General features: G+C 43.9%; 1 protein-coding gene across 6 annotated transcripts in view; it reads left to right on the forward strand.

The window, feature by feature from the left end:
• Nucleotides 1-27,408, forward strand: part of RUNX1 (RUNX family transcription factor 1) — a 243,084-nt gene that overhangs the window by 153,214 nt on the left and 62,462 nt on the right. For all 6 annotated transcript variants that reach the window (XM_037831861.1, XM_037831888.1, XM_037831906.1 and 3 more), the window contains 2 exons: nucleotides 4,417-4,573; nucleotides 24,244-24,348. In XM_037831861.1, coding sequence (XP_037687789.1) covers nucleotides 4,417-4,573; nucleotides 24,244-24,348 — 262 coding nt within the window. The remainder of the gene's footprint in view (nucleotides 1-4,416; nucleotides 4,574-24,243; nucleotides 24,349-27,408) is intronic.

Raw genomic sequence — 27,408 nt, forward strand, 5'->3', positions numbered from 1 at the left:
TAAGATCAGCTACTTTTTTTTCCCCCTTAATCTGGTAAAATTGCCCTTTAAGGGGCAATTAATTTAATGTCAGCATTTTATATTTCCAGGCTTTTCGGCTGGGTCTTGATCTAATTACAGTGAATAATATTCACTTAAAAAATTATTGTCCTAGTTCTTTGTTTTTAAGCTTTATACACCTTCCAAACTTAGATTGTGATTTCTAAAACAAAACAAACAAATTTGTAATGGGCTATATCTGTAGAACTGCTTCCTTTTCCACTCGGTTTTCTGAAAGCAGTTTTTTTTTTGTGGTGAGTGGAAATGAGGATGGGGGTGTAGTGGGGAGCCAGCCACTTGTCTCTTTCCCTTCCATTCCTCTGTTTATCTAGATTTGGGTTTGGAGGCTCACTTTGACTTTAAATCATCCTGATCCCTTTACACAGACAGTGGACAAATCTCCTTGGCTCACCCTCATTGAGAGGCACCCCAAGGGGTTGGGCCCTGAGGTCACTTTCAAATAAGAGCAAAGGGAAGAAGCTACGCTGATAACACCCCAAAGAGTCCCCTGGCATGCTAAGAGGGTGGACTCTAAGGGCTCTGTGACTTCCTTGGAGGGGGGGGGGGGGATCAGGGTTTCTTCTGGGTCCTCCCTCCTCTGCCAGGGAACCTGTACCCAAATACATCAGACATCAAATGTTAATAAAGAATCCTTAGGAGATGATGCTATGTCATTTCTAAAGCCATTGGATGAGAGGAAGTAAATTTATTTTTTTCCAAAAGAACAAAAAATCAGTTAAATTGCTTTTATGAGCCATCAGGGAATTCCATTTAGCAGAAATCTTAATGGTCATTTAACATTTTTAAATTTAAAATTTAAAATTTTTGCTTTTAACTTTTTACAGTTGACTTTTATTTCTTATCTTAATGTCTTTTGTTGAGTGATAGGCTGCTAAAAGGTCAAGGTGTAGATCTCCTGAAAAAAGTTTAAGGGGGTCTTGAGAACTTTGGGAGAAAAGGAAAGGACAGCAGAGAAATCAGATCACTTGATTAATATGTCACCACCCCAGTCTCCATAAAGAGAGGCCTCCTCGAAGGCTCCTTGCATAACTGAAAGAAAAGACAAAAATTTTCAGTGAGAGAGTAAACACAAAGGTAAGGGATCAAAGCAAGCTAAACTTCAAAACGTGACTCCCTCCCAAACTAATTTACTGTGAGTCCCTGGCTCCACTTTCTGACTTATCTGTCCACCCACCCACAACCCAAGCCATTTCTACAGAAATTACTTTTTTAAAATTTGAATTTTAAATTAGCCTCAGACAATCTCTCAAAGAAGTTAGTAAAAAATTATTATATTCTCTGTAATAAGGAGGAAAAAATGTCAAACAATGATCGAGTCTGATGATAATGATGAAAAGAGCATTTAAGTTCTATAAGACTCTTCTGAAATTCTCTGTGAAAATCCTGTGCTTTCATCTTGGGAAATACTGGAAGATTTTAAATTTTGGATTTCCTTTAAAATAGATTAAAATCACCCTACTGCTTATCCGGGATCCCAACCTGCCCCCCTCCCCGCTCCCCCAATCCTCACCCCCTTCTCCTATGGAACACCTTTATTTTAGCATAAGAAAAATACATCCTTTTACTACAGAGAAAATCTTAAATTCGCTCCATGTTAACCAGTGTTTACAGAAGCAGCCCCAAAAGCTGTCTGCATGACTTAGGATATATTTTGGAATAGTATAATAGTACAATTTGTTGAGGCCCTGGTACTCTGGAGTCCAAAGACTAAAAATGCCTTCAGCCGGAAGCCCAGAGGCCTTGGATGCTTGTACAGCATTCTTTTCATAAGAAAGAAAGAAGAAATGTTCCTGTCAGTAAGATCTTCGTCCCTAGCTATGCCTTCAATACCATCTCAGCTGAATTCTAAGTCCCACTCCAGAGCTTTCCTTTGAAACACTGGAAAATCAAGGGATTTAAACTAACTGAATTCTTACTGTAATTCCAACCCAGAGTTGGTTTAAAATGCCATGTGGGACCGTGATCAAACTAAAGGGCAGCAGTATTGGGAGATCCGTGCAGTATATAGGAGGGTTAATACTTTGCCCAACTTCCTAACACTTTAAAAACAGAGAAGTAAAATAAAATATGAGATATCTTTGACCAGCAAGTCTCTTCTTGTTTGTTTGGTCTGTGTTAAAACGTAAATGTTTGTGCTTCTCTACCTATTGTTGATAGCTTTCCATTCCAGTCGCTCCTTTTTTCTGGTTGAAGTTAGATCTGTTTTCATTCTCACATTGCCTGTCAGTGACAAAATCTGTATCAAATTAGTAGAAACGGGAGTTTTAAAATTTTTGACCTAGACTTAAGTATGTTTATTAATAATTGGATGATATAAATTGTTAGTAGAATTTCTCTGGACTTAACATTGCCCTTGCCCCCTGCACCCCCCCAAAAAAAATCCCCCAGAAATCAGTAAACAATCAAGCAAATGATCTTTGAGCAACCAAATAACTTTGATTCTTGCTGTGTTAAAAGAAAAGGTAGAGGAGAGTGTTAAACTCCTAATTTTTTAGTTGTCTTAAATTCCAACACTGACAACTTTTTATGATTTATCCATCATCATAATTTTATTCTATATTTGTTTCTGCTTGGCAAAGCTCTCAGGAGTTTGCCAAATTACTCATGAGGATAGCGTAGGAAAGATGAGAGAAGTACAGACGGTGAGTGCTAGGAAAGGAACAGCAATAGCAGGAAGGTGACTTAGAATACATTTTGGTAGTTATAAAACGAGATTTATTTATTTTGACGTCTTTACAGATTCAGGTCGGACAATGACTTATTCAGTTTGAAAACCATGTAGCGGATCCAGTCTCTGTATACTTACTGACTGCTGAATTAAAATAGAGAAGCCTGGGTCATCACAGGGAGAGGTGGATGAGGAAGTAAAAATATGTGTTCACGAAGGGCATTTCAACACTGTGAGCTAATTTTACAGAAGGAAGTGAAAATAGTGAAAAAATGGGAAAATTTTCAAGAGCCTGAAAAGAGCAGAATAAAGCAAGCATATTTTGTGGGACTAGGAAAAATTGGTAATAATAAGCAAATAACTGATCAGGGAGATTTTTGCAATGAAGTTTTTGAAACAGAAGGGAATTGTCATATTACTGCTCTTCATTAAATGGCAACAAAATACACTTATAATGGGAACTAAATACTTAATTAGAGGATGCTTGGGGGATAAATAGCAGTGCTTTAAAATGCCCTTTATAGGAAACATGTTCAACAATTAGATGGAAAGGATTAAAAAGAAAGATAAAAGCCCCGGACCTTGTTTGACGGTGCAGGTTGGATGAAGTAGATGAGGAAATGACTACCTACTGTCGCTGGAGTCAGTTATGCTAGTGTTGGGGTTGGATGTACATTCCCCTCTCATAGCCAGTTGGTTCATTTTCTCTGCCCTACTCCTTAGCACCCAAGAGCTGAACCAGTCATGATGGGTAAAAATAATAGTCATCTGGAGGACATGGGGAAGGGATAATGACGAAGTAGGCAGTGCAGATGGGAATTTTGAGAAACATGACTTTGTTGTCATATAGGTGAGTCTATAGTAGCCTTATTTGCATATAGCAAAAGAGGACTTAAAATATATAGGTATTTACTAAAAATTTTTGTAAAAATTATGTCCTCTCTTTGGACATGGTTATCACATCTCTGGGACTCACAGATATAAAAATGCAATCCACATCCACCCCTGAAATGATGGGGGCCCATAAGAGTGGGCATCCCTCTTCTCTGGATCTGTTGATTTTGTCATTAATTATAAACAAACATTTGGATTTTCTTCCTTGCCTGCCAGAATTTAAATTTTAACTGCTAGGGAAACCCAAGATAGTAGAAGTGAGCAGGGGGCAGTTGAAGTCATTCAAGAATCATCAACACTTAAGCTGCAATAAATTTATCAGCAATAAACTTCAAATTTAATTTTTCCAGAAATAAGTTTAAACACCTAAATATTAAAGCAAGCCTGTTATACCCACCAGCAGAGATCTGGGCAAGTACAAAGACATTCTGTTTCTCAAATGTAAGGAATTAAGAAGAGATGATTGGACTCCTGGGAGGGCATAGCTTCTCGAAGACTTTGCTATGATCAGTCCGGTTCCAACCGTCCTGTCTGATCTTACGCAGCATCTTTAAGCAAATTTACAAAAAGTTTCATTTTTTGAAAGTTAATATTTAGTTATGCATAATGGGATTAAAAAGATATTGTCCCATGAATAATTTTTCTGTTTGGCTTAATTTCTGATTGCTATTCCTTTGCAAACTAGAAAGTATCATTTAATATACAAACAACTTTAGAGCAATCACTACAGAGAGGATGGATATGTGTAGGGATATCATTCTGATGGCAGCCCTTGTCCCTTGCCTGGTGTTTAGGTCGTGGCTCTGGGGGATGTTCCAGATGGCACCCTGGTCACGGTGATGGCCGGCAACGATGAAAACTACTCAGCTGAGCTGAGAAACGCAACCGCAGCCATGAAGAACCAAGTTGCCCGATTCAATGACCTCAGGTTTGTCGGTCGGAGTGGAAGAGGTATGTAGCTGTCAAAACTGAACTTGAAACACAAAATCATTACAGGGCGACAAACCCAAATTTCAAAACTCCTACCACTTTTTTGATGGAATCCCTAGAAACACAGTCTTTCTTATTGTTATTATTACTGTATTATGTTTTTAAAGTCTTTCTGCAATATTTTTAACAGAATCTAGCTTTATGTCATTGATTTTCTATTATTGAGTGGGATTCAGACTGACATGGAACATATAAGATGTGAATTGTGAATTTCACAGAAGCCCCTCAGATTTTTTGCTCAAATGTAAAAATATTTAAAAATGCCAGAATGAAAACTGGAATTATACAACGGGGGGTTCGTCTTCAATAATAACCAGAAATCTACTTAATAGAAGCCTTTAACTTAGACTCTATGTGCTGATCCAAGTGCCAAAATTTCAAATGCTCGTTTCTAATAATTTGAAGGAATATAGAGTGTATGATATTGAAACATGGTTTCAAGCAAGGTTATCATTTTATGATAAAATATGAAGAAGTAGTGCTAATAACACTCTGGTTTGGTCAATTTGAGGGTAATTTGACCTTCCTATTATATTTATTTTGAATGCATTGTTATTATTATTTGGAGCAAATGGATTGGGCCCAGTTTAACATTTTAGGGTGCTTACAATATTGAAGCCTGGATTAACCAAAGGAACAGTTATACAGTGCCACTCCCATGTATAATTTTTCTTTGCTTTTAGCCCATTATCAAAGTAGTAGAGAAGAAAGAGTAATCTCTTCTTGCTTCAAGTTATTTTCAAGCATTGGGTTTTCTCTGCATTGTAAGAACCAAAGTCTTATTTTATTAACAGTAACATGCCCTAGAAGTTTAATTGAAGGAAGAAGGATAGTTTATTATGAAAGTCTCACTTTTGTAATATAGTATTGGATGAGCTTACCAATAAGAGCTATTTCCAGTATGATAAAAGACCTATGATAAATACCCAAATAAAAATAGTTATTAAATTGAAAACATAAAATTATCACCAGCAGACACTTAAAATATAACACTGATCACCACTCTTTATAGAGGCATTCAAAAATATAAGAAAACCTGTGTTCTCAGGGCATTTGATCAGTTGAAGAGGAGAAGGGGGTGAATGTGATATTTTGGCCATTGTTATTGTTATCCTCTCTGTCAAGAGCAATTTCAAAATAGCGTAGCTGGAGAAAATAAAAACGTATAACACAATCGAAAATATATGTTGATAGTACTACATTAATAATAGGGGAATGCAAAGAAAATTATCTCCACTTACTGAAAGCATGAGTGATGCTATCATGTATAAAGGCATGTCGTCAAATGGGTTCACTTGTTATATTAAAAGTCCCTGCCTTTCCGTAAATGGAATTCACATTACGATTCAGAGATGTGTGTTTAGAAAACATCTCGAAGGCTTTAGATAAGTAGTTGGCTGAGTGGGTGAGAAGCCAATAAGAAACAAAGGCCCCGTAGCCTGCTCCCTGCCACCAGTATTGCTAATGATCTGAATTCAATTCTTATGGATTTCTACAATTATGAATCAATAACTGAGTATCATTTGGTTGTTTTCCCAGAGAAAAACATTATACACATCTTTGTAGGTCTGTATGTCTGGGTTTGGTTATAGAAGTTTTGGAAACTATTTAATGGCCCATGCCAGTAACATTTTCCCATAAGAAGTTCAGGGGTGGCCTTCTGGCAAAGTGCAATAAGTTGGTGGTAATAAAGACTTAGATTTTGAAAGCTGCGTGCTTCCCTTTTTGGTGTGGAGTGCTGATCCCTCATTCCTGATTGGTCATTTGTGTTTTGAGGGGGTGACTAATAGGTGCTTGTGTTTACTTGGGTAACAGTGAACTGTTTCCCCAAGGTGTGGATTGTTTGCGTTTGGCTGCATGATTCGTGCCAGTATGTCCCTGAGTTTGCATAAACCCCAAAGAACAAAATAGCTGCAGCCAAGGCTGGGCTGCCTTCTGATACTCTGGAACAAGAAAATTGATTGAAATGCCGTAATTGGACTATGTATGTTTTGCACAGGCTCTGCTTCCCACGAGTGATAATAAGGCAATCAAAAATACAGGAATCCTGATTGAAAGTTTGACCCAGTTGTGGTTACCATGTTTATTGTTGGTTTTGAGTGATTTTTTTTTCTTATTTTGGTCAGTGCTACCAAAAAAGAAAAAGAGCTGCCAAGAGACCCAATTTAACTTTGTTCCATAATTTCTCTCCCTAATCATAAAATACAACTTGATTTTGCTCTTTCAAGTACAAGTGTCAACATCTAAGCCTGCCAGATTTTTTTTTTTTTTTGCAATTTGCTTCCATTATTAAGAGAGCAGATGATTCTTGCTAATTTTGACAATTAGTCTTAATCTTCCACACTGAATCCTATTCCTTTAAAAATTTTATTACATTTTACTAAGGGGTCTTAAAACTATCTGCTATTTTGTGTTCGGTGTTTTTTAAAAATACCTGAAAACATGCAGTGGCATTGACACACCCCAAAGTGGCCAAGGAGTTCCTGGCTCTCGGCTCACACATTTCAATGCCAGTTTCACATTCTGTCCACAGCCACTGGTCTTGGTGGGCTCTCAGAGGGGTCTGGTGCCTGGTTCAGAATCAAGGGGTGGGAGGAAACACTTCCTTTTCTTTTACCTGCTGCCAGTCCGGGGAGATCGTAAAAAATTGCCAGATGTTGAATGTGGAAGGGTTTTTTTTGTTTTGTTTTTTTTCTCTGTTCTACAAAACTGATCTATCTGGGGCCTGGCTGCTGTCCAGGATTGCAGCTTCTCACCTCGGGTTCAGTCTGCAACCGGGAAAACCTGCCCGTCCAGCTTTTATGGCCTCGCTGACTACGCTCTAGCCCCTAAAAATGTTGGCGAAGGTTTCAGCAGTCTGATCGTCTTCCTTTTCTCCCATTTGCTCCTTTTTTTCTCTCCCCATCAATTAAATTCTTGTTCAGGGAGCATCTCACCCTTGGAATTCTCTTCCTTTGATTCAGGGTCTCCATGTTCAATGGAAGACGTAGCAGCTTCAGCTCCAGGGCGATGGGAGAGAGAGGGAGTTCTGGGAAGTCAAACTAAACTGCAGGGGTTATGTCGAGAAAACAGGTTGTTGCTCGGAACAATTCACATTGAACCAAATGCTCTGGAACCATCCGCCACCTCCAGAAAATCAAAATGCAGTCTAGTAAGAGGATTTTGTCAAAAGTTGATCTCTTTGGTGAGGTTAATTAGTAGCAGTTTACATCAGGACCCCTTTGCAGCCGATACAGAATCTAGCGATATTTTCGGAGTTAACGAGATAAGTTCACCACAGCTTCAGCTAAGAGAGATTTAAAATTTTCAGCAGTGAAATCTGAGTGCTTCCGTCCCTGTAGGAGTATTTAATCGGTTGGAAAGGAATCTATCAGATAACCAGGGAATACAGCTTTAATTAATTTATTTTAGAACCAAGGAGGAAATCTACCAGACCATGTCATCAACCACATAGTAAATGAGAGAAGAGAATCCACTGCAAATTTCATTCTAAATTTTTCTAAGAATGTGATTTTTAATCATTTGGGAACATCATGGATAATTTTGAAAATCCTTTGGAAACCTTCCAAGGGGAAGAAAGCGCATATGCATGCTTAAATGCAAAATTTTTCATGCACTTTCAGTTGCCAGGGCTTCTAAAGCTCATTTATGGACTTTTGGGGGATCCATGGACCCCAGGCCAAAAATCTATGAATGCGGAGCTTTGTGTCGACCATAGAGGGCCAGCTTAGCACTGTGCCACCCCTAACAGATAGCTGGAAAACGAATAAATAAATGATCAAAGGAGGTAAATAGTCTTCATTTGGGGAACACCTGCTTTTATTATAGTCAGAACTTGCCCAGGCTTTGGATGGCCATCAGGTCTGCACACTCTTCACCACTTGGAAATGGGGCCAGGGCCCATTTAGTAACGGAAAGGACAGTGTCTCCTCGGGGGCATGCGCTGGCCCCAGGCTGCAGAGCCTAATGCAACATCCATGACTAACCAACTCCCCCAACTGGAAGCCAAGTTTCTTCCGTGGCCTGCGATGACAGGGTTTAATTTTCCAGTGGGTTTGTAATGATGTTGACCTCCTTGGTGACTTAATTGTGCCTTCTTTCAAAAGAGTACATTTTCCCAATGCTTTTATAAAACGAAATTCCTTCACCTTCATTAGGTTCCTGCTGGGGATGTCTTCCCAGACATAATATTTATCCTGTCACAATCTGGTTTATGGCAGATTTGTGCAAAGTTTGTTACTGAAGGCATTTTCTTTCTTATTTTATAGTATTTGGGAAGCAGTAGGGGGAAGTTGCCTTTCAGATGAGTGGGAGACTGTGGTCGAGATGAGAGAAGGTACTTTTAGAAAAGGATAAACTGTACCGGTTTTCTAAATGAAATGAGACATGTCTTTGTGTAGAGGTTATTACAGATCCATGTAACAGGGAAAGGAAAAATTCAACTGACAGTCCCAGAGTTGTTTCCCAGATAACGTTCAAAGTGTAATAAGCTGACCATAGGATCTTCTGGAAAGAATGTAAGGAAAAGTCACATGTCTTATGTTAAAATCAACGCTCCCAGGATTTTTCCTTTTTTAATCTGTTGTTGTTAGAAAACACTTTAAAATAACATATGTACCAAAATATGTTTCCAGGTATCAGTGTGGGAAAATATGAATTTTAAACAAAGAACCAGCCTCTGTGGCATACCAAGTCTCAGCCAGCCCTAGCAAATAATTCCTTTCGATGGCAGGTTGAAAGCTGTGCCCATGATCTGATGTAGATTTCATCTCGAGAGATCAGGTTTCTCATTCTGTTTTACATTTGCCAATAACAGAGTTGCAACACTTTCTTAAAGCAAGTTGCTCCTCGCCTCCACGCCCACCACCAGCACCCCTTGCCCATTTAAAGCCTGGGGTGGGAGCACCATGGTGAAAAACCAAAGAGAAAAGATTTCTCCAAAACATTACCAGAAGAGCCTGGAATAAGCAGTCTCACCATGTATCCCTCCATGGTTTTCTTGCTGATTTTATGACATGTCAGGCATTGCTGATGGTGACAGACAGCTTTTTTTTTTTTTAACTGAGGTTATTTGTATGAACAATATTTTACCATGGATGGGCAGAAGCCAGACTTGCCTTTCCACCCCCTCAACCCTTTCCTTGCCTGTCGGTTGCCATTTGGTAGGGGCAGCTCTTTTGGGAGGGGTTGGAGAACTATCACCAGAAAGGGCTTCCGCGAGAACAGACGGTTGAGTGATTTTCAGAGTTCCCGTTCTAGCAGCAAACATTATAGACATAAACAAGGCTCCAGCCAGTGGCTGCAACACTGCCCTGGTTCTAATAAATCAATCTCGTATTTTCTTTTTGTGCTGGTTGGCAAGGGGCAAGAGAGGGTGGAGAAGACGGGTTACGGAAGAATGTATTCTGGGTTTCTTTTTTTATTATGATTTTTAAAGAAAAATTATTTGTGAGAAAGGAGAAGATGGTATGCTGTTGGATGACTGTTTTCTTTCTGAGGATGATTATAAAACAAGTTCGGATCAGTAAGGGGATGTTTTTGGATAACTATGTACTGTTAGTATAAAGAGGTTATGTGGTTTTTGAAGGCTCCTTTGGCCTTCTAGCCATTTATGGGCACGCGCGCGCGTGTGTGTGTGTGTGTGTGTGTGTGTGTCTACTTCCATTGAGAAGACTTCTTGGATCAAATTGTCTTTGAGGACAAAATCCGTACTAATAACATCTCATCTGAAGCCCAAAAAAAGTAATTAATAGAAATTAAATAAAAATAGTGTGGATTTAATGAGTTGCCTATGAATATTTTCCAATGTGCCCGTAAGTCAGCTCACTTGCAGGGCGTCAGGGCCAAAGCTCTGCTCGTGGGGATCTGTATTTATAAACATGCGTTAGTGGACTCCAGGCGACACCTTCCCTCTGTCTTTTGTTCTGATGTGAGTCCCGCATCCAGCAGTGTATTTCTGCTTGAGTTAGGAGCTGAGTTACTCATGGTGTTTATTTTTCATTGTAATGATTCCCACGCATAGCCAGCCACTACGAGACTGTATCTGGGAATGTATCCCATATTTAGGAATCCACTTTTTAATCACCGCCCTTTCTCTGCAAGGGTTCCAGGGAATTGACAGCCCACACGTGGTAAAGTGACCCCATGGGTAGGTTTCCTTTGAGAAGCTCCTGGCCATTCTGCTGCTGGCTTCAAAAAGCATTTCCTCTGGTTTCCTCCGTGAGGAAGCATTCTTTTAGGATCCACTTAAACTGTGTTTTTTCTCAAAGAAGATGCAAGCATATTTCCTGTTTATTTTGCAACTTAGATGAATCCCTGCTTTTACCTTGAGATTTAAGACCGCCATTAAGAATTTATGGGCAGCACACACTGCAGAATTGTCTCCCACCTCCCACCCCACCCCCACCCACTCCCACCTGATCCGGGAAACTCACATCCAGTGAGTGGGAGGGTTGGCCACAACCTTTAAGGGTGGTGTGTGTTTCTAATTGAGTCACCTTGTGCAAACAAAGGAGTCTTTCCTTGGCTCAAAGGTAACGCCCAGGAATGGACTGGTTTGAGCATTAGTGGGTTATCTGTGTGCTTATCAGGCAAGGCAAGGAGGGGTGGACCTTTTTGGAGGTGGAAATGCTCCAGTTTGCTCAACGCATTATTTTGGAGTTTTAGGGATGTCCTCCCTTCACTCTGTTTGAAACCATTGTATGAGGTATAGTCAGTATCTCTATTATCTCACTCTCTATATATAATTAATCAGGAGCTGGTCCAAACTCATCAGAATAAGGCTTTGTCTGCCTCTTTGAAAGGCGGGTCTCCAGTACCCCCTACACTCAGATATTCATTCCATTTGAAATCATTGTGCAGGTTGAAGTTGTTATCTTATCTATCTAATTATCCATTTCCCCTGAGGATCTTGCTCAGTGGTTCCTCCAAAGGACATTTGGACATTTTTGGCTGCTAGGACCTGGGTGGCAGGGACCCCATGGAGGCTGCTGGCTTCTAGTGGGTGGAGAGCAGAAATGCTGCCAAACACCCTACAATGCACCGGGCAGCCCCGGCCCCAACAAAGAATTACATGGCCCAGAATGTCAGTAGTGCTGAGACAGAGAAACCCTGATCTTGCCCCACACTCAAATCGGTTGTGAAGGCTTCCCATACCCTGTTTCCATAATGTTTCCTGCCTCTCTTTGCAATTCATGAAAAACTTGTATTGAAAAGTTCGCACAGATTAAAAATTAGAATGAGAGAGCATCAATGAATATTAAAGGAATTTTAAAATGAAAACAAAATACCAGTGTTCTAGATGCATAGAGCTGCACCATCCGCTGTTTTGTCCACACCGCTGGAGGATGCAGGTGTGGCGGAAGGAGAGGGTGGGTGAAATGGTCCACACAGCAAGGGATGCCGGATGTCACATGGGGGCAGGTCCACAGAAGCAACAGAAGCACAGAGCTGGCTCTTGGTCCTCACCCCCTTTCCCAAATGCTTCTGTCCAGGGGCCACGAGGCTGCAGTGCCATGCTCAGGCTGTTCTGATCCATCGATTGAGGAATGTGACTTGTTAAGGGATGATGTTCACTCGAGCTCTAAAGTGCTCAAAGCAAGGTACTGGAATGTATCACAGACAGATGTCTTTGACACCAAAAAGGACTTGGTTTGCATGCCTAAAATAAAAATCAAGGCTACATACAGCAGAGGATGAGAAGGTACCGAGGCTCAACTGTCAGGCCATCTCTGAAGCTCTGGTTTACAGAGTTGCCACAGGCAGACAGCTGGCCATGTTCTTCCAGAACTTTCTCCTACCTGCCCCAACATGTTAGCTCTGCTGTCACCTGTCTCCCATACTGAGATTCAGAGAACAATGGCTTTTTCTTTACATATGCAATTTTTTTTTATTAGAGAAGTTCTAAGTGTACTGGAAAATCATGCAGAAAATAGTTCCCGTATACCCCCAATTAGTAACACTTTGCATTAGTGTAGTCCATTTGTTACAATTGATGAAAGAATATTATTATAATTGTACTATTACCTGATAGTTTACATTAGGGTTCACTATTTGTGTTGTACATTCCTATGTTTTTATTTAAATTTTTATTCTAGTAACATATATTTCACCTACAATTTCCCCCTTTTAACCACATTTAAATACCTAATTCAGTGCTGTTAATTATGTTCACAATGTTGTGCTACCATCACCACCATCCATTACCAAAACATTTCCATTACCCCAAACAGAAATTCTGTACCAATTAAGCCTTAACTCCCCATTCCCTACCCCCACCGCATCCCCTGGTAATGTGTATTAGTTTCTGGTTCTATACTAATAATCTCATATCAGTGAGATCATGCAGTATTTGTCCTCTTTTGTCTGACTTGTTTCACTCAGCATGATCTCTTCAAGGTCCATCCATATAGTATACATGATACAGAACGCCATTCCTTTTTACAGCTGAATAATGTCCCATTGTATGTTTCATTATTCATTATTCCACATTTTGTTTATCCATTCATTAGTTGAGGGACAGTTGGCTTCCATCATTTGGCAATTCTGAATAATGCCGCTGTGGACATCCATGTGCAAATAAATATCTGTTCAAGTCCTGCTTTCAATTCAATTGGGTATACACCTAGTAGAGGGATTTCAGGTTCATATGATAATTCTATACTTAACTTTCTGAGGAACTGCCAAACTCTTCCGTGGCAGCTGCACCATTTTACGTTCCCAACAGCAATGAATGAGTGTTCCTATTTCTCCACATCCTCTCCAACACTTGTTGTTTTCCGTTTTTTTTTTTTTAATAGTAGCTGTACTAGTGGGCGTGAAATGGCATCTCATTGTGGTTTTGATTTGCATTTTCCTAATGATTAATGATGATTTTTTTTTAAATGTCTGAAAAAGGCTGCTCTAGGCATTCTCACCCCATCAAGAGAGTGTTGGCTGCAGGATGGATTTCTTGAATAAGTTTTGCTGTGGCTGCTTTCTCTGGTTTTTTGTTTGTGGGTTTGTTGCTTGCTCTCTGTGGAGACCTTCAACCCTAACTTTCCTACCCCCATATACATCTGCTTCCTTGAAGCTCCCCACAGTAAAGCAACAGTTCTCAGATTCAGCGTGGAGATCAGCTGTGTGTCTAATAATTAGTGACTTGTAAGAGTCTCCAAGTGGGAGTGGATGGGTGGCGTCTCAGCTGGGAACCCACAGAGCCCAGGCCCTGCCCCCAGAGTGTGCTAGGGAGTGAAACTCGCTGGGAAAAAAATCCCCAGAATAGCCATGAAATACGAGGATACCCTGCAGAGGTGATGGGGACTCAAGTCACCCTTGCACACCTCCTCTGGGTAGAAAAGAATTAAAAATGTGCCCATAAGCCCCCAGGTGGTGGACTACCAAGAGTTTTACAAAAACGGAAGATCCAGCCCTAAACTTGAAAAGCGCTGTTTGGTATCGTCAATAGCTAGAACTGTGTCTGGCAGGTCGTAAGCACTCATTAAATATTTGCAAATGGATGGCTGTTACAGGATGGGTTTTTATGCTAGGCACTAGAGCCTAGTGGTTAGTATCTGGACTTTGCTGGGTTCCCCGTTGAGACCAGTGTGTCTCAGCCTCGGTACTGCTGACATTCAGGCTGGTTCATTCTTTGTTGTGTGTTGTAGGACATTGAGTGGCATCCCTGGTCTCTACACATGAGATGCCAGTAGCATCCCCTCCTCCCAGTTGTGACAACCGCAAATGTCTGCAGATGTTGCCGAATGTCCCCTGGAGGGCAAAATTGCTCCTGGTTGAGAACCACAGGCTAAGTACTGTGTGTCCTTGGGAAAGTTACTTGACCTGTCTGAGCCCAATCCTGCCTTTGCCAATGGAGCTAGTGGGGTACAGTGAGGATATCCAGTAGGGGTTGTTACTTTCAACCAGCTGCAAGTTTGTCTAAATGGATGAATTTTCCAGGAGGGAACATCAACCCTTATTTTTATTCCTTGGTTCCGTAGAGTACTGAGGTCATGAAAGGGTTATATGCCACAGCAGGCACTGAGATTTTAGATTAGCAATGGAAGAGACGAAATTAAATATGGACTGTAATTTGAAGCACTGTTTTTCATGGGAAAAGGAGTTCTCGCAATGCACTCCTTCCAACTCCTTTGTCCAAACATTAATGGCACACAAATATTTATGATTCATACATGCCCCTTTCAATTCCCGATCGTATTTTAACAATAAACACTGCATTTTCACAATAAAGCAGAATAATCCCTTTGTACTGTCGTCGGGCTATGCGGCTGGCACCCGCAGCGTCACATTCTTCCTGAGCAGTAATTGCTGCCTCCGCCCAAGTTGAGAAGAATTTTATAGTAGTGCCACGGCAGCTTGCCTCAGACTGTACTTAGGGACATTTTGGCTGTTCCATTGGAAGCCATTCTTAAGGCTGTTTTTGGTGTTTTCATAAGCAAGCTGCAAGTGAACAATCTTGGAATATTTTGTTCCTTCTCTCTTTCTCCCTGCCTCTCCTTCTTCCTTTTCTGCCATGTATAGAGCGAGACTTGTTTAATCCAGCTGTTCTTTGGAGAGGTGTCTTGCCACACTACTCTCTTGTGTTCTGCCCAAACCCATGAGCCCTAGGTTACACCAGAGCCACATGTCCCATGGGCTGTCCCTCCGTTCATGATGATTCTGCAGATCTCTAGAAGGTAGTGACGTGTATTGTGAGCATGTGCTGCTCACAGGAGCCCTTGGGAGCGCTGGCCTCAGTCTCCACCTCCATACAATGGGTATAAAAACTGTGCCTTCCATATATGCCTCCCAAAGCATTAGGATGATAAAAACGAGATGATGTGTTTGTAACAAGGCTTAGGAAGCAGCCCATAGCCAGCAACCCACCTTGGACTGTTCTTCCTTCTGCAGCTAGAGGAGCTGAGGGAGGAGGGGGCTGCAGGCAGGAGGCAGCGGGAGTCTCCCGGGACCAGAAAGTTAGGAGTGATGGCATTTCACATTGTCCGCTCCTCAGTGGCAAGGAATGTCTGTGCCTTCATCCTGCTAAGAACCTGGTAAAATGAGTGTGCCTAAGCCTCAGCAGAAATGTTACAAATATTCATAAACAAATGCATTAATAATAATGATGATGACTACAAGCATTGCTTGGGCACTGACCACATCATGGATGGTGTGCTCTTTGTTCCAAGTTGGTGAGTCTGTCTTAAGCTTTGGACCCTTTCGGATCAAGGAGGTGCAGTATAGATTCCTCTTCTAATAGAACTGGGGTTTTGTTCTGAGATCATTTAATGTGGGCATTTCATTCATTCACTCATTCACTCATCAGAGATATACTGTGCATCAGACACTGGGCCAGCATCGGAGATACCAGGGTCACCCAAAGTGAAGCCACAGTTCTTCGGGGGCCAGTGAGGGGGACGACGAAAGGGCCGGTGTCACAGTTCTGAGTGGTCCGTGCCATCATAAAAGCCAGGAGTGGCGGGAGCCAATGAGTAGGGGGCAGAGGGTCATCCTAGACGGTCATCGTCTCTGTTGAGACATGCAGGGTGATGAGGAGGTCATCCAGGTGAAGCATCTAAGAGGCTGCTCCAAGCAAAGGACACAGAAGCAGGAGAGGAACACGTGGCCTGCTGGGTTGCTGGGAAGCAGCCCTCGCATCTGTCCGGGGACAGACCTTGAGCAGGGATGAGGTGGGAGAACTGGTGAAGGGCCTTGAAATCCACGTCGGGAATTCAGTCTGATTCTGAGTGAAATGGATACCCACCAACACGTTTTAAGCATCTGATGTGGCCAGATATAAATTGTAGAAAGAAACTTGGGTGGCAGGTTGAAGCATGGAAGGAAGTTTAGAGCAGTTCAGAGACTGAAAACTCCTATTTCTCCTTCCAGGCAGCCTCAGATATCTGTTGATCCAGTTTGCAAACACCCCCTTTATCAAAGTCCCTGTACTTAGCGGTCACCTCCCACCAGGACCTCCCCATCACACCCCCCAGCCTTGCTGGGAGCTTCTTTCTTCCCTCTCATCCTCCACCCATCTGCCCTTCCTCCCACCATTAGCAGCTACTGTTGGAACCAAAAGACTGGAGAGAGAAACCCAGAGCCGGAGGCTGCCTTCCCGCCGGGCATCGCTGTCCTGTCACCGTGCGGCATAGGGTTGCAAGTTTGAAGCAGTGGGAGACGCACCCAGGCAAAGTCAGGCTTGGGACCAGGCCAGCCCTGGGAGATCACTCTGATCTCTGACCCTGCGTGACCCCCGGCCCAAGTGAACAGCTGAATGGGTGGAGACTGGGGCCTTTGGGTGAGCAAACCAAAGGGCTCTCCTGGTGGGAAGGACAGTGCAGCGGGACATGGCCTTGAGCTAAGGAGGGCTCTGAACTTGGGGTCTTGGGGTGAAAAGGATTAAAACTTGGTTGCTCAATGAAGATACTCGGGAACTACGATATCAAAAGTAAAAAGAAGATCAGAAAGGAACCATGAAATTTAGGGAGAGAAAACACAAATCCACTTGCACATACCATAGTGCTTCGGGAGTTAGGTAGATATCCCTCACGAAGCAAAAGGCTTGCCCAAGTCCATTCCTTTTGTAAGCCTGAACTGTTCCCCTACCTGTGGTTGAGAATATAAACATGGCACACCCATGCCGAGGAAAAGGACAGCCCTGCGTTTGAAGTGAAATTAGATAGTGTAAAGAACCAGCTAGAAACTGAAAGTGTACAGACTAATATGTCGATTCATCTATGAAGCATTTTTTATTGCCTCGGAACCAAGGATTCAAAGATGAATATAACATCGTCCCTGCCCTTAAACAACTCATCTTTCTAGAACGTCCTCAGAGAAAACACTTTGCATCTCTCCGGCTTCCTCTAAGTAAAACAGCTAGTTTTTCAAAGAACCCACCATTCCAAGCACCTGCTGTTTCTATGGAAACGTGAGTTCTGCATTTTGAATATCTGACTTTCATTCTGACTTTTCGGGCTGTCTTTGCACCAAATAGCTTGAGCCCCAGTCTCAATTTTGCCCTGTGTGGATGCAAATGTGACTGGATCAAGGGACCTCCAAAACCGTTTGCACAAACACGCATTTACAGGCATTTCAACGTCAATTCAGTTTAGAGAAACCAGCAAATTCTGCAAAAGTTGAAGGAACTGTACCCTACTCAGAAATCCCCAAATAAACTCATTGCGCTGCTCCACTGTCAAAACTAGCAGTACGTGTTTGGTAAGGAAATGAAAGCGGACCAAAAGCACAATTAGGGATGTTAGGTTGTTCCAGCGGAAAAGTGAAAAATAAAAATATAAAAACACCTTGTGAAAATTACCCTAAGCACAGATTCTCTACCCTCCACCCTGACATCTGAGGATACTTTCCTTTTAATACTTAGTTATTCATGATCAAAATTAGGCCTGGCACAATCTATAGAAAAAGGAGAAATCTTCCTTCAACAGTTCAAAATCTTGTGGGATTTCCTGACTTTGAAAAGAGCAAAACTTGAGACTTCGCTGGCTTTCTCGGTTTTAAAAAGCTGCATTTCTTTTATTTTGCTTTTCCTTGCTCGCTGTCTTGGGTGTTTAAAGTGTGCTCCCACAGGGGTGCACTGCAGGGGGAGATGTCAGAGTTGCATACTGTCGCTGCGGATGGAGCTTTCATGCGTGCAGCCTCTGGCTGCGTGACAAAGGGCAAGTTTCACATCCCACCGAAACTGCCCCCAAAAGGAGAAGATGACTCACAGATCCAAACCCACACCGAGGAGATTGAACAGAAAGAGCTCAGTGGCTGAAGGGCCAGTGCAGGGGAGTGGCTCCAAAGAATCAAACCTCGGAGGCGTAAATCATCGCAGAATAAGAGGGACACCCCTTGGCATAGAGAGACACTGTGACAACTCCTAGGCACAAAATGATCCTTGAGTTGTCCACCTTCTTGCATTCCTCTCCCCACCCTCGGCCCTTTCATAAGTGGTGTTCACACTTGCAAAAATCCTGAGGGCTAGCCCCTTCCCAGACCTGGTCAGGGAGTGCAGTGTCCAGGCTTGGTCTCGGCAATCCACAGTCGGCTGTCAGGGCTCCCCAGCCCGGCGCCTGTCACCCTCAGGACACGAATAAAGCAGGGGCCTGGGACCTCGGAGCCACCATGCCTCAGGACTGTGTGTCATGGCGACAAGTGTCCAGGAAGATCGCACCCCGTGACCTTCTTCCCAACTAAATAAAGCACTTAGTATCTTGCCCTGGCATTTGGATCAGCGAACTGGTGTCTGGGGGGCCAGCACGTGCTCTGGTGGGGAGCATTTGTCCTGGCTTGTTTACACAGCGCGTTAGCCGGTCACAGTTGTGCCTTAAGAAGGTTGCCAGCTGGCGGGGCGGGGGTGAGCTGCTGATGGAGCTTGGAGGATTCCTGATGGACCTTCCGGGATCCATTCCACTGCTCCCCCACCCCCCGCTGCCCTCCATGGTTCCTCCTCCTCGGTTTGCTGGAATTCTTAAGGGTGCACCTGCTAGCAGCGCCATCAGGACCCTCTTCACTGACGCTGACACCCACCTCACACCTCAGACACCCACGGCCAGTCCATCCCCAGCTCCTCCTCACAGAATCTCCCAGATCTCTGGGTCTTGGCAGAATCACATTTATCATATCTTTGATGATAACTAAACTAACATTTCCTGAATTCCTGTTCAGTGCCCTGCTTTTACATGTTATTTCATGGAACCCCATCACAGTGCTGTGATTTGGAAGGACTGTGATGACCCCCGTTTTACAGATCTGAGGGCCCAGAAAGGTTAAGTAACTTGCCCATGGTCACACAGCTAGCAGGTAGCGGCGCTGGGATCTGAACCCAGGTAATCCGGCTTGAGGGTCTAAACTACCACCTAATGCATTTGCACCTCCACAGGATTTGATAATCAGGTTCTCGTCTTTTGCTGCTTCTGAAGAGAAGTCAAACAACCCCTCCCTCCCTGTTGGTCCCCCCACCTTCTTGTTCAGTGCCTCTAAATAGTGCTTCTCCTGGAACCTGACCACTGGCCAGGAATGATGCCGTGAGCTCAGTTTTCTGTGAGCAGCAGCAAGAGGGGCTCAGTGCTTCCCCCTTTCTTTGGCTCCTCCCACTGTGAATCCCCTTGGGGGGCCCTGTGGCTTGCCCTCTGGGTGGAAAGCTGCAGGCTTTTAGCAGCCTGGGGTCATTGGTGGGTGCACTGGGACAAGGCCCCTGCCTGACCCGTGGGGCCCAAGCTGGTGCTTCAGAGAGGCTTTGAACCCCTCCAGCCAGGAACTGGCTTCAGGCTACGCCCAGGAAGGTGGTCTTTCCCTACAGAAGCCCACTTCCCGTTACACCTGCATTTGATCCAAAGAACCAATTTTTTTTTTTTTTTTTAAATTTGGAAAGTGCTTTATTCAATAGCTTCCTCTGGATATTTGCAATGCATTCGCATATTAAAAGTTCCTGAGACCACTGCCCTGTCACATGCCCTCTTTTTTCTTTTTTTAAAAAAAGCAGTTTTGTCACAAACGACACAATCCATCCAAGATGTACAATCAGTGGCTCTCAGTACAATCGCAGAGTTGTGCTTTCATCCCCACAATCAGTTTTAGAAGGGTGGCTGTTTTTCAGCCAATCTGTCCTCCTTTGCTCTTTCCGACACCTTCTATTCTGGCAACAGCTTCCTGAGAAAAACACTTGAGAGTCCTCGGCTCTCCGCGCCCACACACTTAACATACCAGGCCCACAGGTCATGTTCACGGGGGAATCCGGCTAATAACAGGGGTGCTCCGGGGTGCAGCGCCCCTTCCTGCAGGTGCGGGACGGGGAGTGATGGAGGGAGCGCCGTAGGGGAACGTCCGTGCGCGTTGGGAAACGGGGCCCAACTGTCAAGGCCCGGCCAGGTCAGGTCAAACACGAAGGAAGTGGAGGACAGAGTTTTCATGTAGAGGAAAAATGTTACAAGCCCCTGTGAGAAAAGGTCATCCCTCTTTCTATGAGGAAGTAGCGGATGTCAGTGTCCGTGTACTCAAAGCTGTGAACGGGAGTCCACTGTGGGGGCAAATAGCTTCGGAATATCTCCGCCTTCAGAAACTGTTTTACTGCGGCTAAAATGCTCAGTCTCGTAGCTTCTACTGGAGGGAAACTTCTCGTGTCTGTACCTAAACCAGGTATAAAATAATAGAGTTATTAATTATAAGCAACAATTTCACAAATATTTGCTTTCGTTGAATTAAATCCCCAACTACGTAGGCTCCTCAGTGTTTAACCAGGGGGATGTCATTAAGTGCTCGACTGCCGGGAGCCCAAATTCAATTCAGTATGAAACCGCTTTTGAACTGTAACCTATTTTACAGTGAGCTGTTGTACATTAGAGCCACTGGAAATATTTTCACTTTCTTGGGCAGCGGTAGAGTGTGGATAAAGTACCACGAGTCAGGATTCCTGGTGCTGGTTCCTCTGGGTTTGCAGGTGGGGATTTATGATCTTGGTGACAAGGATGCAAAGAACAGGGAGCATAAAACTGGGAGATCTGGGTTTTACTGTGTATATGGACTGTGTGACTCTGGGCAAATTACTTAACCTCTCTGAGCCTAAAAATAATTGAAGACAACCTTATCTATCTTGTTTATTTTGTGAGATTGTTGTGCAGACTAAATGTAACAATGTATGGGACAGGGCTTGAAAAGTTGTGAGTTCTACACAGACCTAAAATGCTGATAATTATGAAGACAGTTGTTCTTTGTTGTCATTTAGGAAATCATGGATAAGATGGGTATATAAGATGATATAGGAGGGCCGCCACAGAGGGGCTGTTTCAGCAGGAAAATGCACAGCAGTCTATGAGAGCAGTTGTCACTTGGAGTGTCCTCAACGAAACTCTGATAACGTTAGGTGGTTTTATGAAATCTCTGAAATGCTCAGGGTTGTGGGCAACAAAGGGAAGTACACAAAAGCACACACACGGCTGCACAGGGAGATGGATATCCCTGGATGGCTGCCTCCTGAGAAGGTAGAATCAGAGAGTTGAAAGTGACACGTATGCATGCCTCTGCACCCCCTCATTTTGCAGGTCAGGAAAGTCGGAAAATCATTTGTACAGAGACCCAAGTCTTCTAATACTCAGGAAGAACACCTCTCTCTCTCTCTCTCTCTCTCTCTCTCTCTCTCTCTCTCTCTCTCTCTCACACACACACACACACACACACACACACACACACACGCTCCTAGACCCACTCAGCGACAGGGGCAGAGTCGTGCAGTTGCTTCTGCCTGCAAGCTGCTTTTACATTTTTCACTTCCGTCCCCACTCTCTCCTGAAGCCCTCCCCCACCCTTTCCCACCTTCCTGTGAGGGACCCCTTTGGGGTCTAGAGTCCCTCAGGGAGATTGGGCCACTCTCTCCAGCCACAAACCCCGTCCAATCCAACATCATGGTCAATCGAAGGCACAGAGTGGCTCCCGAGGAGGCCCCCGACAGCGGCACAAGCAGCCGGGTCATGGAGGGAGGCTGCCCAAAGCACGGGTGGCCGTGCTGGGTTGGGAGGGGAAGACTCAGGCCAGGGGCAGAGGACGGAGGCCTTGGTGGCCGGCCAAGGGGCTGCAGGGTGAGAGACCCCATAGTCAAAACCACGTGGCTTGCACTTGGGGCTCTGAGGAGAGGAGGCTGGCAGGGGCAGGTGTGGTAGAGGAGAGACCGTGCAGCTGGCTCTGAAATTCAGTCTTGAGGAGACAGAGCAACCCTGGCAGCTCTGGACAGAGAAAGGACATAGTGACCACCACGCTTGTAGGACCATGGGTTTGCCAGGCATGGACTCAGTGAATGAGGCTGGTCCCAGGGCTCGGCTCCCTGGGCTGCTTGGGCCAGTCCTCAGAAAGCCACAGCTGCACAGGGAGGTGGGCAGTTGACCTGGGGGCCTGCCCCCTCCTGGGGGCCCACCTCACAGGGCCTGGTGGGGGCCCTTTCTGCCCAGCCCTCCACTTCACCTAGATGATAGAGGAGCAAAGCAATCTGGGGTTGTCGCTCGCCTGGCCACATTTGAAGGATGTCCAAATAATGGGAAATCCTTAAAGCCCAAAAGGCTCTCCTCTAGACTCCAGGTGAGCAGGCCAGCTGACGGGGACAATGAACTTGGGCTCCTCCAGGGTCCTTCCCAGGCACTACCTCTCCCCAGAGGGTGTCCGCACCTGGCCTGCTGGAAAAGCCAGCCATGGCTTTGGTTACACGCTGAAGAAAGCAGCCTTCATCCTTGGATCATCACATGCAACTGTTGTATTGATCATAGACTTTAATACAGACAGAATACAATTCCTCGGGGAGGCTTTTCGTGATTAGGAATCGCTGACTGGCTATGACCAATGATTATGTTTTCATTGAACATTTTCTGTGGCCTTCGTTGATATTAAGACATGTCTGACAATCAAAAACACTTTGCCCCAGCTTGGGGGAGGAAGATCATTTGATTTTTAAAATCATTGTTGGAGCAGATAGGGGAGTGGATGGGCATGTTTTGTTTTACTTTCATTTCTTTTTGGTCTCATTTCATGCTACACAATTAAGAAGAGAAACTCTCTTAATTAAAGAAATACTGTATTGATGTAGAAGGACTTGTGTATTCCACTCAGTCAAACCCCAGGATTCTGTTATAGAGCTATGAGAAAAACAGAAGAGAAATAAAAAACGTGAATTCAACACACACACACACACACACACACACACACACACATACAACCATTCTAATACCACATGCCAGATACAGTTTTAATAGTTTTACTCATATTAACTAATTTAATCTCCCACCCAACTCCATGAAGTAGGTGAAATTAAATGTACCCATCTTCCAGGCATAGAGAGATATAGTGACTTGTCAAAAGTCAGGTGGCTATAGGTGTAGCCATAATTCAAACCTGGAGTCTACCCTCTTAAGAACTTGGCCAAGAAGTGTTTTTATATCATTAGACATCTGCAATAAATTATGAAATGTGCTCACCTTTCATAAGTATATGTAAAATGTTTAGATGGAAATCCATGTCTATATTTGCAATAATAGTACTTATTTATTCTCAGCCTGTCAAATATGCATCCTTCGGTCCATTTACTGACCATAAATGATATTCTGGCTAATCTCATGAGTGCCTCTAACACCATCTGGCATTTAAAAATAATATTTGAAATTTGCCCACAATTAGTATTTTTAAAAATCAAGAGAAGAATTCTAATTTAGCCTATTCTCAAACTCAAGAATTCTATCTTTCCTGACTCTTGGAATTACAAAGTTAGAGGGGAATGATGGATGTGGTTTCTTTTCCTTACTTCTTTTTACCCTGAATTTAAAAAGTTGTCGGGGTGTGGGGAGGTGGGGAAGAAAGCTGCCAATCTGACCTTATGGTCCCCTGAACTCTTGAAAGAAAAGAAATTCTAATCACTCTCAAACCCATGATGTTTACTAATGATTAAATTAAGGCTGCATGATTATGTGAGATGTTACACCCAGACACAAGGTAAACATCATTAAGCAAAGCCAAACTCCGGGGGGCTCGGAGAAACCAGTAACTTGGGCTGAAGTCACTGTCACCTCTCCAGCTGGAGAACTGGGAAGCATAAATTCGTGATCAGCCAGGTCAATCTGATCAATGAGATTCAGACCCCACCTCATTCTTTCTCATCCTCTTTTGTCTCCTCACAGGGAAAAGCTTCACTCTGACCATCACCGTCTTCACGAACCCACCGCAAGTTGCCACCTACCACAGAGCCATCAAAATCACAGTGGATGGACCCCGGGAACCTCGAAGTAAGTGAACCCCCCTTGGGGCCAGTACACCTTCCAGGATGACACACGCAGGGATGATATCTCAGAATCCTAGGGCTCGACAAAAATCATCTCAGATATGGCTAAAACCTCAGTCTGAGGGGCTGTCAGGCCCCTGCGAGGGGGAAGGGGAGAATTTCGTTTTCCACACTCTCACCCCTCAAAGGTTGCCTCTAAGCATTGGCCCTCTTTTAGAGGGCAGAAGGAAATCAGGATGACTCAGGTGCATGTTTGAACAATTGTAGGGCTATGTGAGACTGAGGACCAGTCCCCCAAATACAGGGTGAAGTTCAACAGGATCAGAAACAAACCGTGGGCAAAAGAAGACTGGCCAGGCATAGGGGCAGTCCAAGAAAAGGCCTGAGGGTCAGAGTGGACCACAGGTGGCTGATTACCATCCATGCTGGCCTTTTTATTAGTTTTTTAAAGGCCAGAGATGACCCTTTTCTTTCTATGGCCCAGATCGAAATATTTCTATGGGATTGTTTTAAATAGAGAATGGAAGGGTAGAAGAGTGCCTGGGGAACAAACTAGTAAATATAGAAATATGGTACCAAAAAAAAAAAAAAGCTCCTGTGAGGAAAGCTTTTAAAAAAGGAGTGGGGTTGTTTAGTCTGCAGAAGAGATGTCTTCACAGTGACTTAATGACTATCTTTGAGTAAACACAGGAGTAACACTCGTTTTCAGAACCATGCCCTTCACTCGGATCTGAGGCTGGGTTACAGTTCCAGGTTTGGGGAGCTGCCTGGGCCCCCACGCAGTGTCTGTAGGCCTCCAAGCCATATCAGTCCCTGGTGGAAAATTACATTTTCTCTTCTCGGGGGCGAAGGTTATTGAAAAACAGGGCGTGATACTGTCCCCACAAGCTGCCACCGTGGGGAGGGCAGGGGCAGGTTTGTAAAAGGCAGGGGTTAAGGATTTGGGCTGTGGGTCCCAGCAAGTGGAGCTCTTGTTCAGGCACTTAGGCCTGAAGAAAGTTACGGAGCCTCTCTGAACCTCGGTGTTTTCATCTGGAAAATGAGGAGTAAAGTGAGAGCTGCTTGATAAGATTAAATGAAATAATGCTTTGTGTCTGATGCAGACAGTGAGCTCAGGAAATGTGAGCAACCTCCAACAGAGTGCCCCATCTGCTGCTCCTGGGGGCCGATCCCTTGGTGGGGGGGTCCTGTCAGGGCTCTAAGGCAGCCCCCTGTGGTGCAGGGGTGTCCAAGTTGCCCTGGGATCGCCTCCCCCCCCCTCCTTGTAGCAGCCTCCCAAGCCCTCAGGACATCTCACTCACCTGGAACCAACTCCAGGTGCTGACTCAACGTTCCCAGTGGCCCACAAGTGGGACATGCTGTCTCATTATTGAGTTCCTCCTCGGCTCCCATTTGCCATGCTCAGGGTCTCCGCGCATTTCTGACCTCATTCCCGTGTTCTGTGCTTTCTGGGTTTGTTTCCTCGAGCAGTGCCCTGACTCAGGAAACTTGGGGACTTGTAACACTCCCAGATTCCTCTTTGCATGTGTAAAGCCTACCGTGGGCCTCGGACCACAAGATTGCAACAAAACGGGGAACAGCCATGAATACGTTATAGGTTTCCTAAAGACTAATCGTACCTCTGCATTAAACATAACACAAACACCAAGTAGCCCACTGTACTCCACAGAGAACCAACCAAGAAGCAGCAGGCTTAAATTTAAATTACTGCTGGGGCAGGCGTGGGAGTGGGGGGCCGTGGTTAGGTGTCAGGAAGTTGACTTTGAGGGGTAACCCAGTTTAGAGAAAGGCTCAGTTAGGAGACTGTAGAATTTCTGTCTTTACAAAAAGAAGCCACGGCAGTGTCTTGGGCTGTTCAAATGCCAACCTGCTTGGAGAAAGATGTTTAACCCAGGTGACCCCTTGAGATACAGTCTTCTGTTTTTCTCTTGTGCATAAGAAAGGACAGTTTTTGCCCCACTCCCAGCATTTCCTGTCTCATTCAAAGAACTAACAAGGTGCTCCAGCTTCAGAATACAAATGGTGGCTGCCTTGACTTTTTTAGAACTGGCAGTCAGAGGCGGAAAAAGATTGTAAGGGCCCGCCTGTATATACAGTTTACTCTGCCTCATGCTGTTTTATAACTTAAGAAAACAGTGATTGTTGAGAAGAGCCCTTTGAACAGACAGAAGGGATTTTCTCCAAAGAGGCACCCGTTTTCCCAGAGTCTTTCCTGCAAAATGGAATTTGAGGGCTTGGGAAAAATAAATGGGTGGTAATAAGCAGAAGTACAATATAAAGAGATTTTATAGTCCCAGGTAGAGAGTCGTCTCACATTTCATAAGGGACAGCTAGGAAAGAAGTCCCACGGTGACTTGGCTAATGCTGATTTCTATGGAGCAATGATGAACCATCAATGATAATTTTCTTATTATTTGAACGTCTTGATTCGAGATGGGAACTTCTTGCCTTTAGTTATGCTCCACTCACGGCCTCTATTATGGATTTATGCCATCTCTGGAGTCCATTATGGTGCTGTGAATTCTGGGTGCTGCTGGAAAAATGGCCCTGGCATTGCCAAGTCAGATTGTTTGGGGAAGTTTCCTTATTTCATGAAATTGAAGCCTGTGGTTGCTAGAAGGGCCTGAGAAAGACTTCAGGCCTATTGCCTGGTATATAAGGAAAGGCAGCCCTGGAGAAACACAATGATCTGTCTAGATTTAAAAGAGCTAGCTGGTGATAAAGCCAGAAAGAGAACAAAGAGTTCCTGATCCCTAATCCTGTACTCTTCTCCATCTGTCCATCCATCCATTCATCCATCCATCCGTCCATCCATCCATCTTTCCATCCATACCATACTTTCTATACATTATCTACTATAAACTCTCTGACCTGGACACGGTTTCTTTGTGTGTGACATGAGGAATTGGCTTATATACTTCTTCACATTGGTCCTAGCGCTAAGATTGTATAGAAAAGGCAAATGGACTCTTCAGCTTGAAGCATCCATGAAAAAAAAAAAAAAAAAGAGGGAAATCTTAACTCATTCCATCTGCCACTCATGTAGGGACATTGCCACGTCAAC

This window comes from Choloepus didactylus, chromosome 1 (assembly GCF_015220235.1).
Source record: "Choloepus didactylus isolate mChoDid1 chromosome 1, mChoDid1.pri, whole genome shotgun sequence".
NCBI lineage: Eukaryota > Metazoa > Chordata > Mammalia > Pilosa > Megalonychidae > Choloepus > Choloepus didactylus.